The 26926-nt window shown below is 55.7% G+C and overlaps 9 protein-coding genes and 1 non-coding gene across 10 annotated transcripts; 4 read left to right on the forward strand and 6 right to left on the reverse strand.

Moving 5' to 3' along the window:
• Positions 1-702: 702 nt before the first annotated feature.
• Positions 703-1486, forward strand: PUNSTDRAFT_122119 (cytidine deaminase). Its single transcript, XM_007386721.1, has 5 exons — positions 703-825; positions 878-985; positions 1037-1080; positions 1142-1182; positions 1242-1486. Exons 1-5 carry the CDS (start codon positions 759-761, stop codon positions 1456-1458), a joined length of 477 nt encoding a protein of 158 aa, XP_007386783.1. The 5' UTR covers positions 703-758; the 3' UTR covers positions 1459-1486.
• A 116-nt stretch (positions 1487-1602) lies between these two features.
• PUNSTDRAFT_t85 lies at positions 1603-1684 on the reverse strand. Its single transcript has one exon. It is a non-coding gene; the product is annotated as a tRNA-Ile (tRNA).
• Positions 1685-1966: 282 nt separating this feature from the next.
• On the forward strand, positions 1967-3736 carry PUNSTDRAFT_145584 (squalene epoxidase-like protein). Its single transcript, XM_007386722.1, has 3 exons — positions 1967-3226; positions 3285-3459; positions 3512-3736. The coding sequence occupies exons 1-3, from the start codon at positions 2016-2018 to the stop codon at positions 3563-3565; spliced, it is 1440 nt and encodes a 479-aa protein (XP_007386784.1). The 5' UTR covers positions 1967-2015; the 3' UTR covers positions 3566-3736.
• A 230-nt stretch (positions 3737-3966) lies between these two features.
• Positions 3967-5015, reverse strand: PUNSTDRAFT_54540 (uncharacterized protein). The gene is made up of 4 exons (XM_007386723.1): positions 4860-5015; positions 4772-4788; positions 4563-4716; positions 3967-4496 (listed from the first exon to the last, which is right to left on the reverse strand). Exons 1-4 carry the CDS (start codon positions 4890-4892, stop codon positions 4035-4037), a joined length of 666 nt encoding a protein of 221 aa, XP_007386785.1. The 5' UTR covers positions 4893-5015; the 3' UTR covers positions 3967-4034.
• A 1283-nt stretch (positions 5016-6298) lies between these two features.
• PUNSTDRAFT_145586 (uncharacterized protein) lies at positions 6299-9194 on the reverse strand. Its single transcript, XM_007386724.1, has 4 exons — positions 8643-9194; positions 8208-8585; positions 6967-8147; positions 6299-6906 (listed from the first exon to the last, which is right to left on the reverse strand). The coding sequence occupies exons 1-4, from the start codon at positions 9024-9026 to the stop codon at positions 6477-6479; spliced, it is 2373 nt and encodes a 790-aa protein (XP_007386786.1). The 5' UTR covers positions 9027-9194; the 3' UTR covers positions 6299-6476.
• A 118-nt stretch (positions 9195-9312) lies between these two features.
• PUNSTDRAFT_91144 (WD40 repeat-like protein) lies at positions 9313-13377 on the reverse strand. The gene is made up of 7 exons (XM_007386725.1): positions 13098-13377; positions 12876-13026; positions 11202-12820; positions 10559-11102; positions 10251-10494; positions 10047-10186; positions 9313-9989 (listed from the first exon to the last, which is right to left on the reverse strand). The coding sequence occupies exons 3-7, from the start codon at positions 11848-11850 to the stop codon at positions 9446-9448; spliced, it is 2121 nt and encodes a 706-aa protein (XP_007386787.1). The 5' UTR covers positions 11851-12820; positions 12876-13026; positions 13098-13377; the 3' UTR covers positions 9313-9445.
• Positions 13370-15633, forward strand: PUNSTDRAFT_145588 (cytochrome P450; the record flags this gene model as incomplete). Its single annotated transcript, XM_007386726.1, has 13 exons — positions 13370-13533; positions 13587-13626; positions 13695-13848; positions 13915-14042; positions 14089-14162; positions 14212-14511; positions 14562-14745; positions 14800-14877; positions 14925-14973; positions 15033-15172; positions 15226-15264; positions 15315-15398; positions 15460-15633. 13 exons carry the CDS (start codon positions 13370-13372, stop codon positions 15631-15633), a joined length of 1608 nt encoding a protein of 535 aa, XP_007386788.1.
• A 267-nt stretch (positions 15634-15900) lies between these two features.
• On the reverse strand, positions 15901-19038 carry PUNSTDRAFT_137098 (uncharacterized protein; the record flags this gene model as incomplete). The annotated part of the gene is made up of 4 exons (XM_007386727.1): positions 15901-16084; positions 16151-16227; positions 16290-16826; positions 16882-19038. 4 exons carry the CDS (start codon positions 19036-19038, stop codon positions 15901-15903), a joined length of 2955 nt encoding a protein of 984 aa, XP_007386789.1.
• A 1299-nt stretch (positions 19039-20337) lies between these two features.
• On the reverse strand, positions 20338-23844 carry PUNSTDRAFT_106562 (uncharacterized protein). The gene is made up of 14 exons (XM_007386728.1): positions 23452-23844; positions 23135-23385; positions 23010-23082; positions 22933-22958; positions 22748-22883; positions 22641-22689; positions 22445-22486; positions 22355-22390; positions 21907-22297; positions 21284-21846; positions 21053-21226; positions 20834-20996; positions 20403-20783; positions 20338-20355 (listed from the first exon to the last, which is right to left on the reverse strand). The coding sequence occupies exons 1-13, from the start codon at positions 23814-23816 to the stop codon at positions 20431-20433; spliced, it is 2622 nt and encodes an 873-aa protein (XP_007386790.1). The 5' UTR covers positions 23817-23844; the 3' UTR covers positions 20338-20355; positions 20403-20430.
• A 678-nt stretch (positions 23845-24522) lies between these two features.
• PUNSTDRAFT_115600 (cytochrome P450) lies at positions 24523-26798 on the forward strand (the record flags this gene model as incomplete). Its single annotated transcript, XM_007386729.1, has 13 exons — positions 24523-24683; positions 24735-24774; positions 24832-24985; positions 25036-25163; positions 25213-25286; positions 25344-25643; positions 25694-25877; positions 25937-26014; positions 26062-26110; positions 26175-26314; positions 26383-26421; positions 26471-26548; positions 26619-26798. The coding sequence occupies 13 exons, from the start codon at positions 24523-24525 to the stop codon at positions 26796-26798; spliced, it is 1605 nt and encodes a 534-aa protein (XP_007386791.1).
• Between the last annotated feature and the right edge of the window lie 128 nt (positions 26799-26926).

Below are 26926 nucleotides of genomic sequence, written 5' to 3' on the forward strand. Positions count from 1 at the left end.
TATCCGGAGACAGCGAGTCGCCGGACATGACCTCCACGAGGGGCGCTCGAGCGGCCCATCGTTGAAAACTCCAACCACCCTCGGCAAACGAACGCGCCGACGTGAGAGAGCTCCAGAGCCTATCGTATGCTAACGTCGATAAGGGTTGACTGACCATGCCGCCCTGGACGATCGAGGTATGTTGTACCTGATCATGACCTGCGCATTGCGCTGGTATGGCGCTGGTGCTGCTCAACTGTGGATCTGGGGTCTTACGCATGCCCGGCCATAGCCTAGCGGATCGTGGTACCAGAAACCGAATAACGCGCAGGTCGTATATCCACGTTCGATTTCAGCCCCATTACCGCAGCGCATGAAACAAACAAACAAGCGCTATTTCATAACTACACCCATCCTCGTTCTGCGCCAGAAAGCTCATATACTTAGACCAACCGTAGTTCGCGTTGGCGAGAGCCTCGTAGCTAGAACGAGGTGTGTTTGTCAAGTCAGATCGTAGAGTTTCATTCAAGTACGTTGCTGCTGCCATCGCACGTGGGGACCAACGGGTTGGTCCTTTTCGAATTCACGGCAACAACCAACGGTACAACATCGCGACTCCAGAGCAAAGGAGAGTTCTGATTCGCCCCTAAGGGTCAAAATCCGAGTGGTTGCGTCCACGTGATCACATAAAACCCGATCTTGTCTCTGACTTCCTAGTTCCTAGTCAGCTCGCGCAATACTGTCTGGGAACCCGATAAAAAGCAATCGCAGACGTCACGATGAGCCCACAGATAGCCGCATTATCCCAGGTAGACAGAGAGCGCTTGATCAAGGCGTCTTTCGAAGGTGAGGAGAACCCCCGGGGGGTTATGCACGATCTTACCGCTGCTCTTCACAGCCAAGGCGATGGCTTACTGCCGATACTCCAATTTCCGCGTCGGTGCCGCGCTCCTGACGTCCAAAGGTGAGATAATCAAAGGCGCGAACATCGAGAATGCTTCCTATGGTACGCGATCATCGTCCTACTGAGTGGGCAAATAGAGTAACGCTGCTGCAGGAGGAACGATCTGCGCGGAACGCACCGCGTTGGTCAAAGCGGTGGTAAGTGGCAGGATCAACCCCCCCCCCCCCCGCGCATGCTATGCTGACGCACAGATACAAGAGCGAAGGGATGCGAGACTTTGTCGCTCTCGCCGTCGTGACGTGCGTGTCCGCCTTCCCATTCCTGATCCGGAGCACCGATCGATATATCTTGTCTTTAGGGACGTGAAAAGCACCATATCGCCCTGCGGAATGTGCCGCCAAGTTATCCGCGAGTTCTGCGCCATGGACATGCCAATCTTGCTGGTTCCGGCGGACTACTACGAAAGGAAAGAGGTTTCGGCGACTGAAGCCGCCGAGTCGGTGAAGGACTGGACTATCGCCCAGCTTTTGCCCGATAGCTTCGGTCCGGAGCAGCTGGACCTGCCGCGAAGCTGAAGAAATGTAGATAAACACCCCCCACCCCCCTCTTCGGTAGTCGGTAGTAAAACTAAGAATCATCGCCGAGAATTGGTGAACGTGAAGCATGCCTCAGGAGTTGAAGCGTGCGCAGCAACCGGAATGGACAAGAGTCAAAACCTATGGCCAACGCCGGGGTCGAACCGACGACCTTGGCGTAATCTAGATATTAGCACCACGCTCTAACCAACTGAGCTAGTCGGCCATGGTAACTGGTTCGGCATTATAGATATGGACGGTGTGCAAAGGTACCCAGATGACCTGCCATCCTGAGGTCAGCGATACCATGAAGTACATACAATTGAAGATGTTATAAATTTATCGTATAATGGCTAAGACTATCCAGCCCGTTGTCCTGAGAGGGCAGTCTCGAGTTGTCTCGGCGCCTTCAGAGGCCATCGTCGCGGGGTCGAGAGTCGGGTCGGTCGCGTTCAGCCACAAGCGCTATGCATCGTCCCACTTCCGCCCAACTTTTTCCGTCCGCCTCATAACGGCGTCTCCCTCCCCTTTCTCTCCTCAAAATTCGCCGTAAAATCATGTGGAAGGAACACTACGACGTGCTCATCGTCGGTGCTGGTGTCGCAGGCTCCGCCCTTGCCCATGCGCTGTCCACCCTCTCAGCGACCCGCGCACGCCCTCTGAAGATTGCGCTGCTGGAGCGCTCCTTGGCCGAGCCGGATCGGATCGTCGGCGAGCTGCTACAACCAGGCGGTGTAAACGCGTTGAAGGAGCTGGGAATGGAGGACTGTCTGGAGGGCATCGACGCCGTCCCAGTTAAGGGGTACTGCGTGGTACGGGCTGGGGGCGACGAGACGGTGCACATACCCTACCCAGCCGGGCACGAAGGCCGCTCCTTCCACCACGGCCGCTTCATCCAAAACCTACGCGCCAAAGCCCGCGCTGCGCCGCGTGTCACCGTCCTGGAAGCGACCGTGAACGAGCTCATCGAATGCGACCTCACGCACCGCGTCCTCGGCGTCGAAGCCACACCGAAGGAGACCGGAGTCAAGGAGTCCTTCTTCGCCGACCTCGTCGTCGTCGCCGACGGCTGCTTCTCCAAGTTCCGCACCCAGGTCCTCTCCGGCTCCGCGACCCCGAAGCCCGCGACGCGCTCGCACTTCCTCGGCGCCGTCCTCACCGACGCGCCTCTCCCCCTCGCGCAGCACGGCACCGTCTGCCTCGTGAAAGACTCCGGGCCCGTCCTCCTCTACCAGATCGGGACGCACGACACGCGCATGCTCGTCGACCTCAAGGAGCCCCTTCCTGCCGACCCGAAAGCGCATGTCCTCGCGCACATCGTCCCGCAGCTTCCACCATCGCTGCACGTTCCCGTCGAGAAGGCGCTCGAGGCCGACCGACTACGGCGCATGCCCAACTCGTTCCTCCCCGGCGCGGAGCAGGGCACATCACACCAGAAGGAGGGCGCGGTGCTCCTCGGCGATGCATGGAACATGCGCCATCCGCTCACGGGCGGGGGCATGACCGTCGCGTTCAACGACGTCGTCATGCTCTCACGCCTACTCGTGTCTTTGGACGATCTGCACGACTGGTCGCGGGTGTCGCGTGCGCTGCATACGTGGCATTGGCGAAGAAAACGCCTGGCCGCGACGGTGAACATCCTTAGCGTCGCGCTTTACGATCTGTTTGGTGCTGAGGACGAGCACCTGGAAGTGCTCAGGACAGGGTGTTTCAAGTACTTTGAGCTGGGTGGCGATTGCGTAGCGGGCCCGGTCGGTCTGCTATCTGCGTACGTGTTCCACGTTATCATCACAATCGCTCCTGGCTGATCATACCACCTCATCCAGCATCACGCCTTCGCCCTTCCTTCTCTTTCGCCACTTCTTCGCGGTTGCCTTCTACTCCATCTGGGTCATGTTCACTCACCCTCGGCCGGTACCCGTCCCAGGCCAGCTCAAACCCGTCATGGCGAAACCGGGGATAGATGAGTATCCCGCGCTCCTCCTGAAGAGCGTCCGTGTTGTGCGTACACCCCTGTCCTCCGACTGATCGTCCGCCTGCTGACCTCGTGCAGTTTTGGACAGCGTGTGTCGTGTTTGGACCACTCATGTGGATAGAGCTGTTCTAGACCGGTTTCCGTCAAAGCCTACGTTGCTACGATGTTTGGAACGGTGCGAGCACAGTCATCCAGGTATTTATATGTATTGTAAACAGCGCTGAGGAGCTCGTAATACCACTAGATAGTCCGCCACGAGGTCTTCATATGGCTATTTTTCTGTTTGGATTGATGATGCGCGCCACTAGTCCGAAGGCCTTCCTAACCTACTCGAGCCAGCTCCTTATCTGCCTTCTGGCATAGTCCATCGTGTGCAACGACTTAATAAACGAGTCACTCGTCCGGATTGAAGGCGCTGCTAGCTTCGTGACTTGGATCGACACGATTGTTTTGCTTTCCCTTCGCCAACGTCAACGCAGAGTCAATTGCGATACTCAATCCCTAAGCAATATAGATCTGTAGTGGAGCAATACAGTGAACGTGTTTTATACTAAGACATACTCTTAGGAACAAAGACATCCTCCCTGACAAGGGCACAGGCTCACTGCCGATATGTGCTCGGACCGATCTCAAGATCAGGCTGTGGGGTGGTAGCGCCGGGATCCTTCCTTTCACTCATGGCATCCTCCCCATTCTCGCCACGGTCCTCAGCATCACCCCGGGTCGCGCCGCGCCGAGGCGCCTTCCACGCCTTCCACTTCTCTCCGATCTTCCCTTTCATCTCCCTCCGCCATCTGAAGAAGTGCATCCCTCTATCGGTGAACGTGACGCCAGTGATGAGCGCGAACACGAGAATCAGGCCCGCGACGCCGACAGCAATCCACTCGGTCGTACGTCGAAAGGTGCGCGAGACGCCGGCGATACCTGAGTCAACGGAGTAGGCCATGATGCTGACGAGGAAGAACATGAGCGCATAGAGCATCATAGCGAGCGGGATGGAGAGGATAAACGCGAGCAAGCGCGGGAAGACACGCAGGGCCTTGGCGCGAGCGAAGTCGGCGAACTGCGATGGTAAAAGGTCAGCGACGACATTATCCAAGTAGATGGGAGATAGAGAAGTGCAACGTACAGTGACGAGGCTGTCGTTGTCCATGAGGGATTGGTTCACCCAGAGGAGGAAGGAGCCGAGGCAGACAGAGGCAATCGAGCAGAGAATGGAGAGGATCGCTGTCGTTTGTACGACGCCGTTGATCTCTGGGATGGCGAGTACTGCGACTGTCGCTCTGTTCATGACACTACGTGAGATTTGAAATAGGGGCACGACGGAAGTCCACTTACGAGATCAACACGGTACACTGAGGTCACAAACACGAACGTTTAGCGCCAACCTGATGATGCTTCGAGGTTAACAAGGGAAGGCGCTCACGATCAGATTCGTCGCGCCCCATTCCTGGCACATGGCCGCAATAAAGCGCCGCCAGCGAGTGGAGATGATTGTTGACCCCATCTCCCGCCGATCGATCGCGACTACGCGGTAGAGGTATCCAAGCGGCACCCCTAGGAGAAGCGTGCAGATGGTTACCCATACCGCACAGGTGAACGGGTTTGAGTAATCGGGCAATTTGAGGTCAGTCTTCGTTGGATCGCGCAGCGTCTGTGCGTCCTCCTGCGCGTAATGCATACGGATGCGGTGTTCGGCTACATGGGAGTTGTAGTTCAGTAGCCAGATAGGAATGTCGTGTGGAGAGAACGCATACAAATACGGCGCATTAGCTTGGCGACATACCACACCTGCATCGCATGAGCAGATCGGGAAGCGCCCTTCTTGCTGGCCGCTAAGAAATATGACCACGGCTTCGTCAACCGAACCCTAACATTTCATACACATTGATATACATTTTACGTACCTGCTGCGATTTCGTCAAGCCTGATCATCATTGAGGAGCTGTCTTCTTCTGAGAAGAGGGAGTTTGACCCGGGGTCCATGGCACTGTCAACGCAAGACCACAGTAACGCGGTTCTCAGCCTGCTGATGGCGTGATGATCATATGATTTATCGAGAGTGCGATGCGATGGGAACTTGGACAACGCATGCCAATACGTAGCTTGTTCGCGATAGACTGGGGATTGTGAGCATGGGCACCAGTAGTCAAAAACGTAGCACGTACAAGTTTCCGCGTCTTTCGGGGCTTGCAGGCGAGGGTATTCGATTCCGCTGGTTTGTGCCAACTCAAAAGTGACCACAAGGCCTCGACGGGTGTCGTGATCCACCGAAGCCACGGTGTCTGCATCCACACACAGCTCTAGATGAGTGTGGGCGAAGCCCTGATCTCTGCGAGAGTGTGCCTCATCAATTGTCTTCGTGGACGCCGAGCGCAAGATAGGCCACAACTTGGTTTTCATGATCTTCTCGGGAGAAATAGATGAGACTATGGGAATGGCGTTCGCGTTCGGGGCCAATTCCCAGTACAGGCGGCCCTTTACGTGAACGCAGATGAACCACCGACCTCCTGACTCGTCAACGTCGAACGATGGCGCTGGAGGTGTGAAGTCCATGGCGAGCCGGTAGGGTGCTCGCGGTGCGCGGGTCCAAGGCGGTCGGGCAGGCAATGCGCGCCGAACGGGTTATATGGAGCTCCAGGGCGCCTATGCATCGAAGTTCGCGCTCGCCGGTGCAGCGTGTTGGCTATTACGGGAGCAACGTTGCCGAAGCACGGGTTCGACAGATCTTGCAACGAAAGACGTTCATATGCGACAACGATGAATTCACGAGCAGCAAGTACATTGTATGTTTGCCCAGTTAAGCCAGCTTTACAGTGGAAGGTGTCAAGGTGAGTGCGTAGACTCGTACCCAAACACCCCAAACGCTCGACCCTTGGCATTTTCGGGCTCCGCCGACTGACCAATGCGCCGCCTATGATTACGACGATACAAAGAGATAGTAGTAGATGATAGTACTCATTATACAGCGATACACGAACAGACTAGGAGGCTACGAAGAGTAGTCCATATGCAGTACTGAAAAGTCACCAAGAGCACGAGCTCAATCGTGGCTGGTCAACGACCAGTCGTCAAGATCCACAGACGGCGGCGTCTTGAAGTCGCTCGCCTTCATACCGTCCCACTGCGGACTGAACAACACCTGCAAGCTATACGTCCCCGCTTCCAGGCTTATCGACACCACGGTCACGCCCGGGTTCGGCTGGTCGGTCTGTCCCGCCGGAAGTGGCGGATCGCTCGCGAGGCGGACGGCGGGTCCAGTCGTGATGCTCGCGCCCTCGGGTGCGTCCAGGATATCCATCTTCACGACCTTTCCGGCGATCGTGAGCGTCGCGGATGTGCCCGACGAATCGACGGAGACCGTCGCGTTCGTCTGCAGCCGCCAGCTGATCGGCGCGGAGGCGGTGATGTCGTCCTGGAGCAGCACCTGCTTCCGGCCGTTGATCATGCGCACGCCGCGTTCGTAGGATGTCCTGATGACGAGCACGTCAGTCTCCGTGGTCATCCCGAACGACGACGGCAGCGACTCTCACACGTTGAAGTACGCGCTGGTGAGGTCCGCGACGAAGTACGCCGTAGAATCGCTGGGCACGTCAAACACGGTGCTAGATCCCTGCCTCGTCCCGGACGTATCATGCCTCACGCTCGGCGCCGCCTCCACGTCCTGATTCTCCCCACCCACCAGCATCACGTTCTGCGCCTCCGTCCTCTTCCTGAAATACAACCACCTCTCGTCGTCCTGGTCGTCCTTGTTAAAGTACCCGGCGGAGAGATAATCCCCCGAGCCGTACTCGCCCGCGAACCGGTACCCCATCGCGTCCAGCACGAAATCGCCCGCGTCGAGGTCGTTGTGCGTCTGGTGCCCCCGGTTCTTCCCGGCCTTGATCCCGACGTACAGCGCGTCGATATCCGTCCACGAGCTCCGCATCGAGCCCCACTGCGTCAGCGGGTCGTCGAAGAAGCGGTCGAGCGCGAGGCCGTCCCACCACGCGCCGGATACGGCGGGGTCGTACCAGAACATGCTCCACGGGTCGGCGGCGTCGCGCCGGTCGCGCTGGAAGAGCGCGTAGGCCGGCGTCTCGTAAGCGGTAGAGTAGAAGAACATCGGGTTGGCGGTCGAGGAGAACTTGTTCGGGCCGTGGTCGCCCCAGTCGAAGAGAGACGTCGCGCCCGTGGCGTACATGTGATACAACGCCGTGAGGTTGAAGTCGGGGTTGGCGGAGAGCAGGCCGTGGTGCGAGCCGGTCGCGGTCAGAAGGGCGGACGCCATCTCGGCGTGGCCCGTGGTGCCGAAGTACCAGTAGTTGGCGGTTTCGGACCAGGTGCCGTCGGACGAAGGGCCGAACGCGCAGTTCTCCTTGGCGTTGGGGAGGGTGAGCCCGATGAGGGATTCGGCGAGCCCGGTGGTGTCGTCGCCTAGGATGGCCAGGGCGCCCAGCGTGAGGCCATCGTTGCAGACGCAGTTCCAGTTCCCGGTGATGTTGTTGGCCCACCAGCCGATGCTCGAGTCGGAGAAGGCCTTCTGCCCGAGGCTGAGGCCGTATTTGATCATGGTGGACATGATCTGGCTCTTCTGGTCGGGGGTCCATAGGTCGTACAGCCAGTCGTACGCGATCGCGAACGCGGCCGTCATCTCGGCCGTGTCGAGAAAGTGCGCCGAGTTCCACTTGTCGTCGTCCGGACCGAAAGACGTGGTACCGTTCCCCGCCGCGTTCTATCAGGGAAGTCGGTCGGTATAAGATATCATCATAGAGTTCGTTCATGAATTCCATACCTGAAGTTCGGTCCACGCCCGATCTACCCATTTCGTGTCGTTGCTCATTCGATACGCATAGGCAAAGGCTTTGATGCGCATCTTGATCTCGCGCGAGTTGTCTAGGATGCCGCTGTCGCCGTCCATATGGTAAGCGACGGGCGCGAGCGAGTAGTATTGGGTGGCGTTGTTGAAGATGGACTCGTTCCAGTATGTCAGGTAAGCATCCTTCGGGATGAGATCGGGCAGCGCCTGCCATTTGTATGCTGGAGCGATGAGCCGCGGGCGGTCCGTGCGGACTACTGTAGGTTGAGGGTCGGAGGGCTGGAAGGGGTCTGACGGCCAGGAGACGGAAGAGCTGGATATGAAGGTCGGAAGGGTGAAAGCGGCAGTGTTGGTCTACAGACGGAGAAGGTCAGTTGCCGAACGAACAACAGTATGTTGAGCGGGGCTCACCGTCGACGGGTACAGCGGTATCTCGTAGAAACTGTTCGTCGCCGTCGCGAATATGCCGACTTCTTCCTTCGCGCTCACCGCTGAACTCGCAGCCGCGGGACTACCACCACCACTTCCACCACCGCCCCCATCACCAGCACCAGAAGAGGACGAGGAGCTGCCACTACTGGAGTGATGTCGCGTGCCTACGACGGCCCCGACAACCACGCCGACGATCACCAGAACGGCGACGGGGACGCCGAACTTGATCCAGGGACCAAGGCGTCTTTTGGCGGGCGAGGGGGTGATGTAACCCGTCGATTGGTAGTGGCTAGGATCACTAGAGTTGGGATGGATATTGTGATGAGATCCCTCTTGGAGGGCATCGTAGCTGGCAGAGGCCATTACCCTGCGTGGTCGTGCCCGAAAGTAAAGAACGGAAAGGCAGCAATAGTCCGGGTGCACAGTATATGCTACGGGAGGGCACGGAGCGGGTACTAGAGACCGCCGAAGCCGTTGCGATCGAGATTTCTCTGGAGGTCATGACCAGAGGCCATGGTCTTTCAACGCCGTGTGCGAAGGTGAGGAAGAGTACATAAAGGTCCGATGTGGCAGGAGGACCGGGCAGTTGGAGGGGCGGCACCGGACTGCCTTACGTTCCAGCCCGATCCGTATACGAAAATGTAAACCCAATACTTATTCTGCATCATACTTCATACCACGCAGTCGAACTTGGAATGTAGTAGAGGTCGGTCTTGATCAGTAGAACAGCACAAGCGGGTAGACGCCGACGTCCACACCTCCAAAATCCAACACCTCCGAAGTCACCGCCCATCCTCTCCCGCCTTAAAACTCCAAATCTCCATCACCGTCTTCCCCGCCCTCTTGCACGTCACCACCAACACGTCCCCCGCCCCTCCCTGTCCTCCCTTTCCTCCCTTTCCTCCCCTGCCCCTCGTATACGCAACCTTCCACACGCTCTCGCACGGCTCGCTCAGCTCCCTCACATAATTCCCCGTCCGGGTCTCGAACAACCTCACCCGCCCATCGTTCCCGGCCGTCACCAAAAACCGGTCGTCGAACTGGAGCGCGGTCACGCTCGAGTCGTGCGCCGCGACCTTGTGCTGGACCGTAAACGTCGGAGTCGGAGTCGGGGTTGAGGAGGAGGAGGAGGAGGAGGAGGATGTAGCATCACGGTGCCGATATGGGTGGGGAGATCGAGATGTAGGAGGAGGAGAATCGGGAGGAGGGGAGCAGATGGCGAAAGTGATCACCCGCCCGTCCGAGCCGCCCGTGGCGAGCGTCGTCGGGCTCAGCTGAAGCTGGCACACGAGCGCCGTGTGGCCCTGCAGCAGTGCCAAACACGCTCTGAGAGAACGAGGATGAGCGATCAAGGTAGGCGCCCGATACCGCGTCACAACGTACCCGGTCGCAGCGTCCCACACGCGCACGGTCGTGTCCAGCCCACCGCTCGCGACGCGCACGCCGTCGAACGCGACCGCATATATCTGGTGATAATGCCCGCGGAGGACGTGCAGACACTCGCCCGTGTCCACGTCCCATATCTATCACAGCTCAGTATCATCAGAATTCGCTCGCAAGAAGGAAAGAGAGGAGAGACGCGCTCACCCGCGCCGTGCAGTCGTAACTCCCGCTCACGACCCTTGCGCCGCACACGTCCAAGCACCTCACACTTCCCTGATGCCCCTCCAGCGTCCGCAACAACCTCCCACCTCCCTTCCCCTTCCTCGTATCCACGTCCCACACGCGCAACGTGCAGTCACGCGAACCCGATACCGCGACGGGCCGGCCGTGGAGGACCTTGATGCACCGGATCGTGGACGTATGGCCGGCGAGGGTGTGCAAGCAGTATCTGAAGAGAGCAGAGTGGTACGACGATCAGCCAGAGAAAGTGCGAGTGGAATGTATGCGCCTACCCGGTCCGGACGTCCCACACCTTCACCGTCTTATCGCACCCGCCCGAGACGACCAGCGCGCCGCCCTGTCCCCACCCATCGCTCGCCTGCCCCGGATCAGACGGCTTATCTCGCACCCGTCTCTTCCTCCTATCCCTCCTCTCCTCCCTTTCTCGCTCGCCCTCCCCTCCCCTCCTCCCCTCCTCCACAAACTCTCCCGGATACAAATCCAGCCCCAACCCGCCCCGCTCCTCTCCCTCCTCGTCCTCCTCCTCGTCCCTACCCCCACTCTGACTCACAAGCCACACCGCCCACACGCCGCTCGCATGCCCCACCAGCGTCCGACTCAGAACACCCGTCCGCGCGCTGAACACGTGCACCCGCGCGTTCGCGAGCCCGACGACGACCCAGCGCCCGTCGAGCGCGACGGCGGTGACGACGCCCTGATCCGGGCTCGACACCGCGCCGATGTTCACGTTCGGCGACGTCGATCCCGGTGCGGCGGGCGCGGAGACCGAGACGCGGTGCGCGCGGAGCAGGCGGCCCCCCCGGCGCCAGTTCATAACTGCTCACAAAGCACGTCGGCATCGGCACACACGGAACGTATCAAAGGGAGCGGGAGGGGGGGGGAAGGGGGGGGGAAGGAAACAAATAATATGCGTACCCGCGGTATACTCCGACCGGAAATAGCGCCTGAACGAGAAGCCGTCCCCGAGCTCGGGCACCCGTCCCCCGTCCCATCCATGCTCTTCATCTTCGTCCTCCCATTCGCCTTCCTCGCCCACCCCCTCCGCTCGAAACCCGTACCGGACGCACATCCGCCTCCACGCGCCCTCGTCCTTGACCAGCGCCCGCCACGCCCTGCTCACGCCCGCCGCGCGCGCGAGCGTCCGGTGGTCGTCGACGTATCCCAGCACGTGCAGCGCGAGCTCCGGCGGGAGGTCGCGCAGGAAGTCGCGCTTGAGGCGCGGGGCGAGCGCGGCGGAGAGGTGGAGCAGCTCAGAGGAGGCGAGGAGCTGGAGGAGGGCGGTGAGGAAGGCGAGCCGGGCGGAGGGCGGGAGGGCCGGGTAAGCTGAGAGGGCGGCGTGTAGGGGCGAGTCTGCGGGTAGAGTGGGGGTCGGGCCGGGGACGGTGTCATTCGTAGAGGCGGAGGCGGGTGGAGGGAGCGAGGAGACCTTGGGTCGGGGAGATGGTGCCGGGGTGGGTGGGGAGACGATGGGGATGTAGAGCGTCGGTGAGAGCGATATCGTGCTGGGTCCCGAGCCTGGAGTAGTAGCCTTGGAGTATGACGGGTCGTGGTACGCTTCCGCCATGTTGTGTGAGGCAGTAGGTGCTCAGACGTGTACGGGTCGTGATCGTGCAACAGTAGGTCGTCGGCGGTATCTTATAGCCAGCGGAATCGCCGATATGAAGGGCCTAGTCGAACCGCTGAAACGCGCCGCTGTCCCCGTACGTTCGGTCAAACGGGCAACTTCGGCTCGAATGAACAGAAGTGCCAATTCTCTCTCTCGGGCCGAGGGTGGGAGGATGAACGCAGAGTGGAGGCAAAGCCGCTGCCGGGCATTCACTTCCGTGCTGCTCGTGGTCGTCCTCGTGCGGTGCCCGAAACGTAAGATCGCGGAGGAGGGCGGGGTTGTGGTCCTGCCTGCCAAGCTATGGAGGATAGGAAGAGGAGAGAAAGGTGGAAGTGGATCGTGTGCGGGCGTGGTGCAGTCGGTTCAAACGACAGCGATGGGGCGTACGATGGGTGGACACAGCCACAGATGGTGAGCGGGGCCGCGTGTTCCTGCCGCGGGTACCTTGGAGCAAAACCACGACGTTCCAGAATTATCAAGTCATCGTCGCCATCCAGAAGCGTGATCTTGTCGTGGAGATTTTTGTGGCATTCAGCGGAATCATCAAATGTGCAGTCAAATAACTCGAACTAACCGCAAGTGTCAACAGAGAACCTCAGACTTGCATTCATAACTATATCGCCCACGATTCCGACCTCCCACATCGTTGGCAGGAAGTCCTTGAGGGTCCGAAGGACGGGACGGAATCTGGCAGTGATGCAAATATCTGGTTTCTGACCCACGCTCGCCGATGAATGCTTCTAATAGCCATTGCAGATGAACAGTCATTGGAATAGCAAGGTGGTCAGGAAACGCGCCCGTGTAGAATGGGCGGTGGAGTTCACCTGAACTACAGGCGCCTGGGTACACAACATTCGAAGCCTGAACTGTCTCGTACTTGCCTTTTCTTCAGGGTACTGACCCTACCAAGAATCATATTTGGGCTACGGTGCGTGGTCTACTCCATCTACGAAACAATTGTTTCTATGCATTCTCATGTTCAGGAAATGAACGAGCTACGCCCTCAACGCTATTGTACCGAACGCTCACAGTGGTCCGATTGATCTCGAAATCTTCCGCCGATGCAGTCGCGTTACACGCGGTTCCGATTTGCGACGACTGCGATGACGGCACCTCACGGCTTCCACCGCTATGGTATGTATGTGAAACCTTTCATCTATATTTCGCTACGAACATCGCGATATCTACGCACGCCGTCCTTCGAGATTGACACATGGAGTCATCGTGCCTGCACATCGCGCGCATCGAAACACAGGAATCGCTAGCTGCGCTAGCGAGCACCGCGCTCCCTCCGCGGCTCATAGAATCCTGAAGATAGGCAATGAGACCATCTAAGCAACTTCTGCTTCCAGCGGGGTTCCGTCGCTGTGCGAAGATATCTCAAATATAACCAGAGCTACTCCGCATTGCATGCGACGAACATCTTCGGTATCTACATAAGCAGGGTTGGGTTGGTAAACCGTGGCTCAGAGCCGATATGGAACTACCTCTGCTTGCTGGTATCGCCCTATGCGCGTTGGGCTACCTGATTGTTCGCCTATCGCAGACCAGTCGCAGGCGCAAAGGCTTGCCTCCCGGTCCACCCACCCTACCGCTACTCGGCAACCTACATCTGTATTCTCCCAGACTGACCTATCTGCTGTACGTCTCCCATATGGTGTCTTTTCTGGAGCAACGGCTCAGAGAACCAACAGGTATACTGACTGGGCAAAAAAATACGGCGATGTGTTCTCTGTACGTGTCCTTGCAGTGCACCGTGACGGATGGATGTAAGGCGCACTTGGCTGACTCTTCTTTCCCAGTTAATTCTTGGGCCTGTCCTCGTGGTAGTGTTGTCTAGTGCGGACGCAGTGCGAGAGATTATGGACAGGCGGAGCGCCTTGACCGCCGACAGACCTGCTTGTCATTTCGACGATATCATGCATGACGGGAAATACCTTACCATGGCTCGATATTGTGCGTTTTTGTTGAGTGATGCATGATGACGACCACCCATCCCGAACTGAGACCGATCACTAACAGCCGACGACTGGCGCGCTCTTCGTAAAGCCGCGAACTCGGTGCTAACTCCTCAATCTGCCCTCAAACACGTGGCCATTCAAAGAGCGGAATCGATTCAGTGCATGTACGACTTGCTAAAGACGCCAAAGGTGCGCACGTACTTCGTGATGGGCTCGTATGCTCATGAGCTCTCAGCGTCTATGGTGGCATTTGAGGCGCACGTCCAATTCCAGTATATTTTGTGTACTTTACGGCAAGCGCGCACCCACGTACGTTATCGCCCATAGTGTGGCGGTGTGGCATGCTCATCCCGAACAGCTCGGACTCGGCCGATTTAAATGCTGCATTTCATGCGGTAGAGGGTGTTATTGAGCTAATTACTCCCGGAAACTTCGCTCCCGTGGACATGTTCCCAATCTTGCGATACGTACCGGAACGCTGGGCGAGGTGGAAAACGAGATGCAGGGAGACTGAGAATGCGGAGCGACATGTTCATAGTCGCATGTTGCAAGAGTGCAGGGAGAGGGTTGCGAAAGGCAGGAACGCGAACATAGAGCCGTTCATGGATGTTGTTGTCAAGAGACAGCAGGAGCTGCAACTAACAGATGAGATGGTTATGTAAGGTCTCCCCTCATCGCATACGAGGTTCCGCTACTGATAATGATCAGGTGGTTGGGCGTCGTACTCATGGATGGTGGCAGTCACACGACGCCGGCATTCATGCAGTCCTTTGTGATGCTGTTAACTGCCTATCCAGATGTGCAACGCAAGCTGCATGAGGAGATAGATGCGGTAGTAGGCGGCGATCGCATACCACATTTAGATGACTTCGACCATCTGCCTTACTTGCAAGTATGTCCGCGTGGAAACTCGCTGTGGGATTCAATCATTCACTCAGGCTTCCAGGCCACCATCAAAGAGACCCACAGATACAGACCTGTTTTTCCGACGTGTATCTCTCACGCTGCTTCGCAAGAGTTGACAGTACGTGGAACGTTGTAGCACGGACCAGCTGAACATGTCTTTGGCAGTACGGAGGCTATTTTATCCCCAAAGGCTCCATGATAACAGTCAATCTCTGTATGTATAGCCTTGCTCTTTCTGAACTTGTTGCGAGTTTGCTCACCTGCGGTGATCAGGGGGCATCTATCACGACCCGGATGTTTTCGATGATCCTGAGTCATTCATCCCTGACCGATTTCTTGAATCAGAGTTCGGCGTTAGGCCGGGAGTCGACGGATCGGTATTCAAACACACAATGCCATTTGGATTTGGGCGAGTCAGTCTATTTTGTTTGAGTTCTGGAAAACTGCTCACCGACTCGTCCGATAGAGAATATGCCCGGGGCGACACGTCGCAGAACATGCTCTGGTGAGGCGAATACATTACACGTTATGGACGTGCTTATGCGTATTCTTCAGCGTATTCAGACCATGGATCTCATCTGGGGCTTTGATTTCACCTCGGAGAAATGTGTGGATATTGATTTTGATGCGTACGAGCCGGTGAGTCACACATCGGCCGGAAACTCAGAAATGATGACACACACACGTTCGAATGCCGCAGAACGTGATGATGACTCCTAAGCCATTCGAACTCGACGTTAAAGTGCGGAGTCGCACTCACGAGAAGATTATTCAGGATGAGTTTCAGGAGGCTATCCCTTCTTTCGAACCCTATGAGGAACTACTAAGCATGGAAGAAAAACAATGGTTGGAGGCTCATAGGCACACAGGATAACATGATATCTGTATCCATATTGCGGACATCTGGTCAATCCCGGTGGCAATGCATACCGTGTATTTTTTCAGTTGCTCTGTTTCATGGTGATAGACTGGTTGTCGGGAGAGTCATGAGCTCCTTGATGATTCGAGGTCAAGACTGTTTATTACTGTACACTAGCGTGTAGTGTCGCGCCCGCTACGTTGTTCGGGACGTATTTACTATTGGTTCGGGGTGAGGCGCAGAGTATTGCAGTCTCACGAACCAACCAGACCGTGACCGTGATCAAAGTCCCAAATGTATGAACGATGCCCATCGACTCGGGTCAATATTCTTCTTGCGCAGCTGTTGCACCGCAGTATCAAGCGCGTACGCGACGTCATCAGGGTTTATCATCTCTGATTCGCCGCCGAAGATAGTCTCGTAAACCACTTTCGCAATTATAGGGCCGTCCATATCTTCCATCGACCTAGTAAACGATGCAACGTGCCGCTGTAAAAACCGTTTTGCCTGTGTAGCAACGGGAGATACTGACCAGAGTGTTGCAATGACACTTTTGAAACCGGAAAATAACATCGTCGCTGCAAGATGAACGACATGATCCGGCTGGTCCTATGAGTAAAGATAACATCTGGGTTAATAGAGGTCTCCCCACGCGGACCTTGAGCGCTCACCGTGTCACCTTTTGCGGTTTCGCAGGCACTCAAAAATGCCATGAAAGCCCGAGGTATGGGAGTGGGAATGAGTCTTTCGATGGTCACCATCTCGTCCTGCATTACAAATCCACTTCGGAGTGGGTCCTCCTGGTCCTGATACCCGTGGCACGCGAGGTGCAAGACGTTTGCATGGGGTAACTCTCTAAGCAACGTTGCGGCGCTGGTCCCGCCACTCCCCGTGTCGAAGGATGTAAGCGATGTCCCTGGTGGCAAGGCGGCTTGGACAACTCTCGCCTCCTCGCGGGTTGAAGGGAGATCGTGCCATTCGTGCGTAAATGATTGGGGTACTGCTGCGACCAGTGCGCGCACATTCTGCTTATGAATGGGCTCATACGTTTCTCGTGCTGCCAGCAGAGCTTGAAGTGTCGGTATGTACGACGACACCACAAAATCGGAGCACCACTCAGTGCCAAATCCTGCAGCATGAATCGGTAGGTGTATAAATTGCCCCGTAGGGCACCACCATAGTCGCGGGCGTCGTCTTCCAGATGATGGCTGAGGTACAAGTCTATCAGTTTGAACAGCTTGTTAATCCCACAGATGTGCTAACCTTGATGTGCAACGCATTAAGGACTGGGTGAACGGCATTCATCCACAAGTGTCGCAGTATGTCATCTATCATGTTGTATCCCGAACTCCGATTCTTCATTTTTAAGAGTTTGAGACGCTGCATGGACCTCGCTTCTGACATGGCCGACCGCCAGGTGGCTCCAGACTCCACGAGCCAGGTGTATGTGATTTGAGTGAGCGGAACCCCAACGACAGTACCAGATTGCTCGATAATAACGGCGTGGCAGCCCAAGGTACTAGACACAAGCACAACTACGGGCCCCTGTTGCGCCGTCTTTGACAGTGTAGGAGAATCGTGTCGCAGAAGAAAATGCTCCATCCCAGGTATGCTGCGGACTTGATGCAACAATGAGGAGAACTCTTCACTGCGCCTCCTTCGTTGAGCTGCCTTTGCTTCTATGACTCGTGGATCCTCTGGCGTGTGGAAGTCGTTGCTAGGAATATCCAGCTGCCGTGCGATTGAAGTGAGCTGGTCACGAAGCTGATCGGGGACCCCATCGAATTGTGACCGCATCTGTAAAACATTTGTCCAGAAACTTGCGCGTCCTTGCTCGAGAATCTCGAGTGCCCTGTTGGGCAGCGAGAGGTTCAACGCGTGACATGCGCCCTTTAGAGCTACAGTCTGACCCGCGCTAAGAGAATGCAATCTGGAGCGGAGGTGGACACCTAAAAACGCCGCCCCGGGCAGAAGGGAGACCACCAGCACATATACATCCAGAAGCTGCGAAGAAACGGACTGGTCATCCGCGAATATATCGTAGACGGACTCTACTATCCGCATTATATTGGCACCGTCCTGGATTCGGGTACGCACATCCCTGTTGTTATCCATTAGGGCGTCCGTCAGGTGTTGTAATGCGATAGCAAGATCTTGGTAGGGCGTTCCAGGCTCCAGGTACAGTTGTGCGGCGTCAATGTGACATTGATACCGATCGCGACGACCCACGGCAGAGAAATGATTCATCGTAATGCGTAATGCGTGAAGCGCATCATCGGTATTGGGGAAGATGCGGAATCGAGCCAAATGACATGCGGCGAGTGTGCGCGTGCAATCTTGGCCATCTATTCGCTGCGATAGTCCGTCCGCTACCTGCCCTAACACTTCGACGGCCCTATCTATGTCTGCGATTGCCTTGTGGCTCTGACCTCGCAACAGGAGTGCTTTTGCAAGGCTGTATGCCGCCACGGGTTTGTTGACGTCACCAGCAGGCAATGAGCTCAACAGCCCTTGCGACAGCGATATAGACACTTCCAAGTCCTCCTCGGTTCTCAGTGCGTTGAACCGTATGCAGCGGTGAGAGACCACCGCGAGCGCGACATCACTGTATTCCGTATCCGATGGAGCGATAGATGCCATGGCATCTCGGTCCCATTGAAGTGCTTCGTTCAGGTCGGGCGTATCTCCAACGTCATTGAAGCGAAGAACCAATGCTTCCGCCAGGTTCCTGTAAGCATGAAACCGTCTAGGATGATCGTCGGGCACGGCTTCCACAGCCTGACGTCCCACTTCTATCGCTTCCTCCAGATCAGCTACTTCACCGCTCCAGGAGAATCGGAGGCGCAGAGTGAATCCTAGAGAGTCCAGATAGGACCAGCGATTCCCCCAACGAGGTGGTAGACAGTCCAGCGCTTTTCGACGGAGACTGATAGACTCCTCAATGTCGTTTCCATCCAAGAGAGTGAGTTGGTGGTGCAGATCGAGGATGTTTCCGATGGAGTTAAGCATAGCGAAATCCCGACGACCTTCGGAACGTTCAGTGAGAAGATATCGCCGCCCGAGGTCGAGCGCTTTTTCGAGGTCTTCAAATATTCCCGAGCTGAAGTATCTGTTCTCCAGGACCGCGATCATATACTGCAGTACCTTCACTCTATCGATGTGCGTCGTAGGACATAGCTTCATAGATTCTTCGAGAGCCGAGATAGCTTCATCAAGATTGGCCAAACCTCCGAAGGATTCCCATCTTCGATAGATATACCATCCTAGGTAGCGTAGATAACGGTGTTTCTCGTGACTTGCAGTAGGGACCAGCCATTTTAAAGCCAGCCTCTGCAGATCGATAGCGCTCTCGATGTATGAAGAGGCGCCTGTTGCCCTGAAGCGCCTGAAACTGATAGAGGCAAGAATGCTCTGAGCCATTGCTCGCAGGGGATTTCCAAGAGCACAGCAAACAACGGCCTCTCGGCACAGCGCTTCGGCCCTCTGTCTAGATTCCATGTCGTCAATGTGGGTAGCAGATCCGTCGAGAATATCGGCGTAATACACCATCACGATAGGACAGCTTCGGGAGGATGCACGACATATCGATAGAGCTCTTCGACCATGCTCTCTGGCGGTTTCTGAATCAGGTACGTTATTTGAGTACGTGAATCGTTCCTGAAAGACGTGTGCCAGTTGCGCGAGAACATGATAGCGTCTTGGTTGCCCATCAATGCATGTTGGGGTGTCGCTCTCGGGATCTTGGGTTTCATCTATCTCTGCCAGTATCTTCTCGTATAGCGCGATGCACTTCTGCGCGGCTTCGAGATCGCTCCGATGGCGAAACTGTTGGAATAGCGCCTCGGCTTCTGCCAGTAAACCTGTGGGTCGAATAGGGAATACTACCGTACGTCAAGAGGCATCGAGACTGCTATAGAAGAAAGCAAAGCGTACCTGAACAGCATCCGCACGCGCGCCGTTGATCCGATATATCTCCCAGCCATCCATCTCGCACCGCAGACATAGTGCTAATGCTCTCTAATCGAGTTCAGGTAAATCAACGGAAACAAGAGCAGTTCACGGGGTTATAGCAGGTTGCAGCTCACCGAGCCCCGGTTCACCTGCCATTACCCGAGACTCCGGAAGACGTATGTACGACTGCTGGGCCGTCCGAGGCGATTGGAGTAGTTGAAACTTGAACGATCCCGCAGATCGAGCACGACTAAATGGCCAGACAGCAATCTTACATCAGCAATTTCCGAAGCTCGGAGGCTCGCCTTGTAGGTTGGCGACGACCCTGGCGGCGAACCTCAGTGCCGGGTTCAACTGCATTGAAGTGAAAGGGGGCACCGCACTTTCGCCGAGTAGAAGTTGATTCGAGCAGGGTTTAAGTTTAGCGTTCAACACTTAAGACTATCTTGGCCTCACTGAGAGAGAAGAAGACACCCATGTACGCGCGACTGTATTATGTTAGTGTTCCATCTTATTTATGAACTTGGGCGCTGTTGCTATTCCATTAAGGACACACCTTGGATACATCTTCGAATCGAATGCTCATCATCGTTGGAGGCCGATGCATAGCTGCGTGCGTTGCTCACGCTCGTTTCCCGATCGGCATAATCCTAAGGAGGGGCACATACATGGGTGGTGTGGATTGTTGTACGTCTCCTATGGGTACGAACGACCTCGATTTGACGATGGACTATGGCAAGAGGCTGGAGAGGAGCAAAGCTACTCGCGCACTGCGAACCGGAGACACTGATATTTGCATTTGAGAACAGTTATAGACAGTTTCTAAGGCGTACCCTTGATGGCAAGCCGCACTTCAGGCCACTACACCCTGGACACGCCTCCGACGCAAGCCAACAGTAACACGTCGACAGTGCCTCCACTGTGCTCTTCCAGCCAAGCGTCGAAGTTCTTGAAGAACGACAATATGGCGCTTCCTTCTGTTGCAAGGACTTCCTTCTTTGCTGGCCACATCCCGCTCTCGAGGATACCGACATGATCTACCGTCAATGGAGGTATCTGGCCCGAGGAATTTGGCGAGTCGTTCTTGATGACAAGATCAACACTCCAGGAGTCGACGCCGTAGAACGAGGCCTCTTTGATGTGATGCCGGGTGTACTCCTGCGGAGGGTTGTCATCCAGAGACCATTTCAGGACGTGGGCGTCGAAGGCGATGGCTAGATGAGTAGTGATCAGAGCAGGCGAGCTGTGAGTACGGAGGACGTACCGGTCCATATGATGCCGGGATGGTCCACGACCAGAGTGAGGCTTCTCGTCCCTGCGGTCTCGTCCACTATTTCATTCTCGACCCGAATTCGAATGTCGTAGGGAGAAGTATGTTTCGACCCAGGTGCCTGCGTTGGGACGGCTATCTTGAACGGGGACAAGAACTGAAGGCCAGAGTGGATCAGCTTGCGTCTGACTATGAATATGACTGTTAGCTTACCGCGGAGAAGGGATAGAGGACGTCCCAGTCGGCGTTCCAATCGTGCATCACGATGCTGTGGGGAGCGGGGGCACCAGGTGGTCCCCATTGTGCTCCGATATCAGCGACGAGAGTTTCCAGTCCTGGGGCAGGGTCGGCTGCTGCGATGTGAAGATGTTCCTCGAGCGTAGTGGTCTGCACAATACCGTTCGGCAGTCAGTTACTACATAGCCAGTCGAGCGGGGAACTCACGTTCTGCATATGAATCACGAATAATCTCTTCTGGTGCATCTCATCGAATGGTTGACGTGTCACAAACAGCGCCATCGCGACCACCGTCAAGGAGAGCGTAACGATCAGAGCGTTCTTCAGAGAGCTCGCGCGAGCACCAATCCGCTCGTGTTGCACGGTCGCAAATCTTTGCACAAAGGCCGGGAAGAGGGGAAACGTGTAAGACCCGACCACGGCCACGATGGATGCCACGACGTGATCTGCCGGCGCATCGCGCCCAGTTCTCCCAGTGAGCGGAACGAAGACGTCGAGCGTCGTGGTGATAATCTGTGCGCCAGTGACCAGCGGCACCGATTGCGCAACTCCGTACACCCAGAGTGGTATGCGCGCCCCCGAGGTCTGGCTCGTCACCGACTCCAGAAGGAGTGCCAAGAAGATGGGGAGCGCATTGAGGAATAACATGGCCGCAGAGCCGATTCCTACGAGCTGGAGGGCAAGGGCCCCGCACGCGTTGAAGAGGAGCGTGGAGGTCCAGATGGTTCTCTCCGAGGATGGTCGAACGAAAAGTTGCGATACGAGCGCACCTGGAGGAGCGAAGGTGAGTGACTTGACTGAAATCTCTTCGACCACGATCACAGGCTTACCAGTAATGGCGGCTGGTCCGTAGAGCACCAAACAGGAGAATTCCCTGGAAAACCAACTCATTCCATGTCCGAGCACGAAACTCATCACGAAAGCTACGACGTTAGCCCCGACGAGAGCGCCTACAAATGCAGACGAGCTAGCCAGGATTCCACGAGCTTGTTCCTTCCAAAGGTTGAACGACGCCGACGTTCGGTAAACCAAGAGCGCGCTCGCAGCGAAAAGCGCCCCATGTAGGATACGGGCCGTTGAGAACGTGTATAGGAAAAAGTGGCCAAGATAAGAGTAGAAAACCGTATCCTTCTTCGTCGGCGCGTAGCGTTGAATGGAGGGTAAAGGCGAATCAGGGCCAGAGAGGTGCGTGAGCAGCGCAAGTGTGTTCTCGGCCATATCCTATAATCAACGTCAGTATGGTGATAACGGCGTAGGCAAAAGCGCATTTGAACATACCTGAGCAACTCCTGGCTGAATATTTTCGACCAAATCCTGTGGAAGTTCGGTGAGCATCGCGAAGCACAACTGCCACGGTGGGAAAGCTACCTTGCGCATATGGTAGAGGTAACTATTGCCAACAACTGCTATCTGGAAAGTTCAAATGAGCAAAGGGACCCAATTCGATCCTATACAACACTCGGTTGTCGGACGGCCATCGAGCGGTAGGACGCAAATATCCGGCAGAGTCGTTCTGAGACGATGTCTCCAAGACGAACGCTCCCAACGAGACGAAATGACGTACGTCAAGACCAGGAACACCGATATATTCTTCGAATTGGCGGAAATCTGTACTGTAACGCGAATTGAGTTCGTTAAGGACGACATGACATTGAATAATCCTTGACTCACTCGGATAGTAGAACACCGGAGCTGAAGATCTCGTTGGCCAGAATTGTGCCGAAAGGCCTCGGGACTTTCGAGTACGCGGCGATCATGTCCGAGGACGTAGCTTGGAAGAGCAGTGGCCGCCCAGTAGTACCGGCAGCTATGTGGCACTCAGTATATGATGGGTCCGGATAAGAGCATGATCCAACCTTCCAGGTTAATTACAGCACGAACGCTGACAAAGTAAGGTCAGCGATAATGCAAGGCGAAGCGTAGTTGACCTTACGTAGATGCTGTCGGATGTTGCGTAGAGTAAAGCTGAGATCCGTCCTGAAGGGATTCCTCCGCATGGTTGAACACTAACGAACAAGAATTCAGCTCAGCTTTATGGGCCGCGCAATCACGACTCACGGAAGACGACAGAATGTTTCACCTCCCATTCGCCTCGTCTCCATCTCTCCACCAGAACGCGTGCGCACTCAAGCATGACGCCCACCGACAACGCGTCATCCGCCGCACCAGGACTCGGCAGAGTCGAATCGAGATGCGCGTTTACGAGCACAGCGTGTTCCTTAGATTGAGGGGTGCCAGCAGAGATGCGCAGAATGACGTTCGATAGACCGACGTAGGTTTTATACAAGCGGCGCGACATCATGTCAAACCTGCATTGAACCTCATCAGTCTGACGAATCGGGCGAGGCGAACTAGCGCTACTCGCTGATTCTCACCGGTGGGAACCACTCCCTTCCTGTCGCCAAACTTCACATTCCAACGACTCTCCATCAATTCTCGCGTGCTTCACGGCCTCCTCGCACAGATGCTTGACTTCCTCCACCTTCTCGACCATCCACCGGTCCGCGAGCATGTGTTCCTTCGTTCCGACCGTCCGGTAGCCAATATCTTCACTAAGGTAGCGGGCGTGCTCCAGGATAATGGCCTCTGATATCTGCGGGGTGCCATCTTCAGAAAACGGTTGTATCACCGGTTCCGGGAGCGCGTATTGGTGCTGGTAGACATAGGCAGGGAGAAGCAATAGCGGAGAAAGCAGGAGCAAAGACGACAGCGGCCCGCGCCGAGTGGAGGATAGGAGCATCCTCCCAATGTTCTCTATCCAACGAACTCAGTCAGATAAACCGCCCCGAACGTGGTCAGGTAGACAAAGTCCGTGTAGAAAGCTTGGGAGAGACAAGCACTGACAGTACAGGCGAAGAGTCCGGAACCGGAACGCGTCACATCCGAGGTGCGGGGCACCAATGGGCACCTGACCGCGCCTGGGAGTCTGCCACGATCTACTCACTCGATACCCCGCGCATATCTTGCTGAACCGCCGGACACCACCGCACACGATTTGCAAGACAAATATAGCGGGGTTGGGGCTCAGTGCAGAGTGTCGAGTTCCAGAATGTCAAATGGGGAATTGCCTGACTCTAAATAGAGTTCTCGTGCGAACGGATTGCACAGGATCATCAAGCGATGGGAAACCTCTCCATATTAGAGTGTATTTGCAGCACAGGCAAAATGGGGCGGGACGTTGACAATGCACTGCATGTTTTAGCGGGGCTTCCCGCGGACCTCTTTGCCTACTGCGGACAACTTTAGTACCTTGCAAATACACTCTATTATGTATGCTTACTACTTCTATAGGTGAACTCGGCTCTGCGCTCTCCGAACATCGCCAATATCTTATTACCTTCATTGGGATGTCTCTCCGCGACCTCACCGGATACCGCCATAAAACACGGCGCACACTGATTGTGCTACGAACGGCTCTCATCCCCCCCCCCCGGGAACCCGCGGAGATGGTTTCTCTCATTATCGCATTCGCCGTATGCGCCGCATGCTACCTGACGGCAACACTTCTGCAGATTGGTCGTAGAGACAAAAGGTTACCACCCGGCCCACCGACCCTTCCCGTGCTCGGAAACCTACATTTGTTCTCTCCCAAATACACTTACAGGCAGTGCGTGTCTTGGCTTGTCAAGGTATTGCTGATGCTCACCTTGTCACCCAGGCTTACAGGATGGGCAAGAACACATGGTGATGTATTCTCTGTACGCAAGGCAATCACCAGATTCACGGCGCTTTGCTGAACATTCTGCGCCTCTCAGTTGATGCTCGGTTCAGACCCTATGGTTGTCTTGTCGAGCGCTAGCGCCGTACGAGAGGTCATGGAGAAAAACAGCGCCGCAACCGTCAGCAGACCTCCAAACCACTTCGATCGGACGCTCCATGATGGGAAATATCTTGCGATGGCTCCGTATTGTGAGTGATCCACGTTCATTATTGTCATTACCACTCATACTGGCCCTTAGCAAACGACTGGAAGACCGTGCGAAGGGCTGCAAACTCTGTCTTGACACCCCAGGCCGCCGCGAAGCACTTGCCCATTCAACGAGCAGAATCGTTGCAACTTCTGTATGACGTGCTTTGTACTCCCGATGTGCGTCTCTGTTTTCCTTGTGATACAGCACTGCTAACGATGGCTGTAGCGGCTATGGTGGCATCTACGTCGGGCATCCAACTCAAGCATATTTTCCGTGCTTTACGGGAAGCGCGTGCCCAGGTACGCTGTTGCCTTAACCCAGGGTTCTTTAAGGTTTTGATCTAACATTCGATCCAGATTGGACTCACCGGACATCGACGCGGTGTTCCACACGATCGAGGCAAAAGTACAGCTCTTTACCCCGGGCAACTTTGCGCCGGTGGACATCTTTCCGATCCTGAAGTACGTGCCAGAGAGATGGGCCTCGTGGAAGTCATTTCTACGAGAGACTGGCCGTCTGGAGAGAGCCGTGTACACAAGTCTTCTCCAGGAGTGTAAGGATAGGGTGTCGGATGGACGTCAGACCGGATTGGAGTCTTTCATGGACATTATTGTCAAGAGACAGGCGGAACTAGGGCTGACCGATGACATGGCTACGTGAGGTTGATGCTGCTCTGTAATTACTCGTTATTGATCAAGAGGCGCAGACTATTAGGCACTGTGCTCATGGATGGCGGTAGTGACACTACGCCTTCGTTCATGCAGTCGTTTGTGCTCATGATAACGGCTCACCCGGAAGTGCAGCGCAGGTTGCACGAGGAGATGGACGCGGTGGTGGGACGCGAGCGCGTACCTTGTTATGATGACATCGACAATCTGCCCTACCTGAAGGTATAATCTTACATTGACATCATTGGAACAGGGATTGCACTGACAATGCAATATACTAGGCGACATTGAGGGAAGTGCATAGGTTCAGACCCGTGTTTCCTATGGCTATCCCTCACGCATCTATTGACGATGTTTGGGTATGTCAAACCAGCTCCTCTCGTTCAGAGACTCAATCGCAACCCAGTATGGAGGTTACATCATCCCCAGAAATTCCACCATCGTTGTTAATTTGTGTAAGTACGCCATTAACAACCGACAAAGATCAGCGTATTGATCCGTTACTCTCCTGGCCACAAGGGGGTATATACCACGATCCGGAGGTTTTCGATCAGCCAGACGTGTTCAATCCAGACCGCTTCTTGAAGTCCGAGTTCGGAGTGAAGCCAGGCATTGATGATGCCGCCTTCAAACATTCCATGCCATTCGGGGTCGGACGGGTAAGCCCTTGGATAGCCTCTCCCAGGATCGTTTTCCGTATGCGTCGCTAATGATCGCTCCATGTCAGAGGATATGTCCCGGGCGTCATGTGGCTGACCAGACCTTGGTACGCAAGCGCTCCTACTTTTCACACTATATCTGATCAATTCCCCTAGCACATCCAAACCATGGATCTTGTTTGGGGATTCGACTTCACCTCCGACGAGGCTGTGGATATCGACGCTTACGAGCCTGTGCGTACATGTGCTATAGGTCGTACGTCAGATGGCACGTCGGAGACTCACCTGCTTGAATCCGTCTTAGTACATCATCATGTCGCCTATCCCTTTCAAATTCACCATCAAGCCACGCAGCCGGATGCAAGAAGAACTCATACGCAACGAGTATCGCGAGGCTATACCAGCCTTTGAGCCATACGAGGAACGACTCAGCGCTGACGAAAAGGCATGGATAACGAAGACTAGGCTCACGGTGGCATCTTGAAACGATTGTCCGAATCGGTGCCATGATGGTCAGGCGGATACGTAGAACATTGCATGTACACGCATATAGGGGATTGCAGGATATCAATACACACAGGAGGCAAGCGACGATGTCGACTCTACACGCAG

The sequence above is a fragment of the Punctularia strigosozonata genome, assembly GCF_000264995.1.
Source record: "Punctularia strigosozonata HHB-11173 SS5 unplaced genomic scaffold PUNSTscaffold_11, whole genome shotgun sequence".
Taxonomy (NCBI): domain Eukaryota; kingdom Fungi; phylum Basidiomycota; class Agaricomycetes; order Corticiales; family Punctulariaceae; genus Punctularia; species Punctularia strigosozonata.

Excerpts from the sequence above, each read along its gene's own strand:
- PUNSTDRAFT_122119 (XM_007386721.1), top strand. The coding sequence starts at position 759 with ATGAGCCCACAGATAGCCGCATTATCCCAGGTAGACAGAGAGCGCTTG. Across the intron at positions 826-877 it reads GATCAAGGCGTCTTTCGAAG|CCAAGGCGATGGCTTACTGC; the intron begins GTGAGGAGAACC and ends TGCTCTTCACAG. Across the intron at positions 1,183-1,241 it reads GTCGCTCTCGCCGTCGTGAC|GGACGTGAAAAGCACCATAT; the intron begins GTGCGTGTCCGC and ends TCTTGTCTTTAG.
- PUNSTDRAFT_91144 (XM_007386725.1), bottom strand. The coding sequence starts at position 11,850 with ATGGCGGAAGCGTACCACGACCCGTCATACTCCAAGGCTACTACTCCA. Across the intron at positions 11,103-11,201 it reads CCGGTCGGAGTATACCGCGG|TTATGAACTGGCGCCGGGGG; the intron begins GTACGCATATTA and ends CTTTGTGAGCAG. Across the intron at positions 9,990-10,046 it reads GTGTGGGACGCTGCGACCGG|AGCGTGTTTGGCACTGCTGC; the intron begins GTACGTTGTGAC and ends TCGTTCTCTCAG.
- PUNSTDRAFT_145584 (XM_007386722.1), top strand. The coding sequence starts at position 2,016 with ATGTGGAAGGAACACTACGACGTGCTCATCGTCGGTGCTGGTGTCGCA. Across the intron at positions 3,227-3,284 it reads CCGGTCGGTCTGCTATCTGC|CATCACGCCTTCGCCCTTCC; the intron begins GTACGTGTTCCA and ends CACCTCATCCAG. Across the intron at positions 3,460-3,511 it reads TCCTGAAGAGCGTCCGTGTT|TTTTGGACAGCGTGTGTCGT; the intron begins GTGCGTACACCC and ends GACCTCGTGCAG.
- PUNSTDRAFT_145586 (XM_007386724.1), bottom strand. The coding sequence starts at position 9,026 with ATGGCCTCTGCCAGCTACGATGCCCTCCAAGAGGGATCTCATCACAAT. Across the intron at positions 8,586-8,642 it reads TACCGCTGTACCCGTCGACG|ACCAACACTGCCGCTTTCAC; the intron begins GTGAGCCCCGCT and ends CTCCGTCTGTAG. Across the intron at positions 6,907-6,966 it reads ACCAGCGCGTACTTCAACGT|GACATCCTACGAACGCGGCG; the intron begins GTGAGAGTCGCT and ends GCTCGTCATCAG.
- PUNSTDRAFT_54540 (XM_007386723.1), bottom strand. The coding sequence starts at position 4,892 with ATGTGCCAGGAATGGGGCGCGACGAATCTGATC. Across the intron at positions 4,497-4,562 it reads ACAACGACAGCCTCGTCACT|TTCGCCGACTTCGCTCGCGC; the intron begins GTACGTTGCACT and ends TTACCATCGCAG.
- PUNSTDRAFT_106562 (XM_007386728.1), bottom strand. The coding sequence starts at position 23,816 with ATGCTCCTATCCTCCACTCGGCGCGGGCCGCTGTCGTCTTTGCTCCTG. Across the intron at positions 22,690-22,747 it reads TCCGGTGTTCTACTATCCGA|TACAGATTTCCGCCAATTCG; the intron begins GTGAGTCAAGGA and ends TTCGCGTTACAG. Across the intron at positions 20,784-20,833 it reads TCCCGGCATCATATGGACCG|CCATCGCCTTCGACGCCCAC; the intron begins GTACGTCCTCCG and ends CTACTCATCTAG.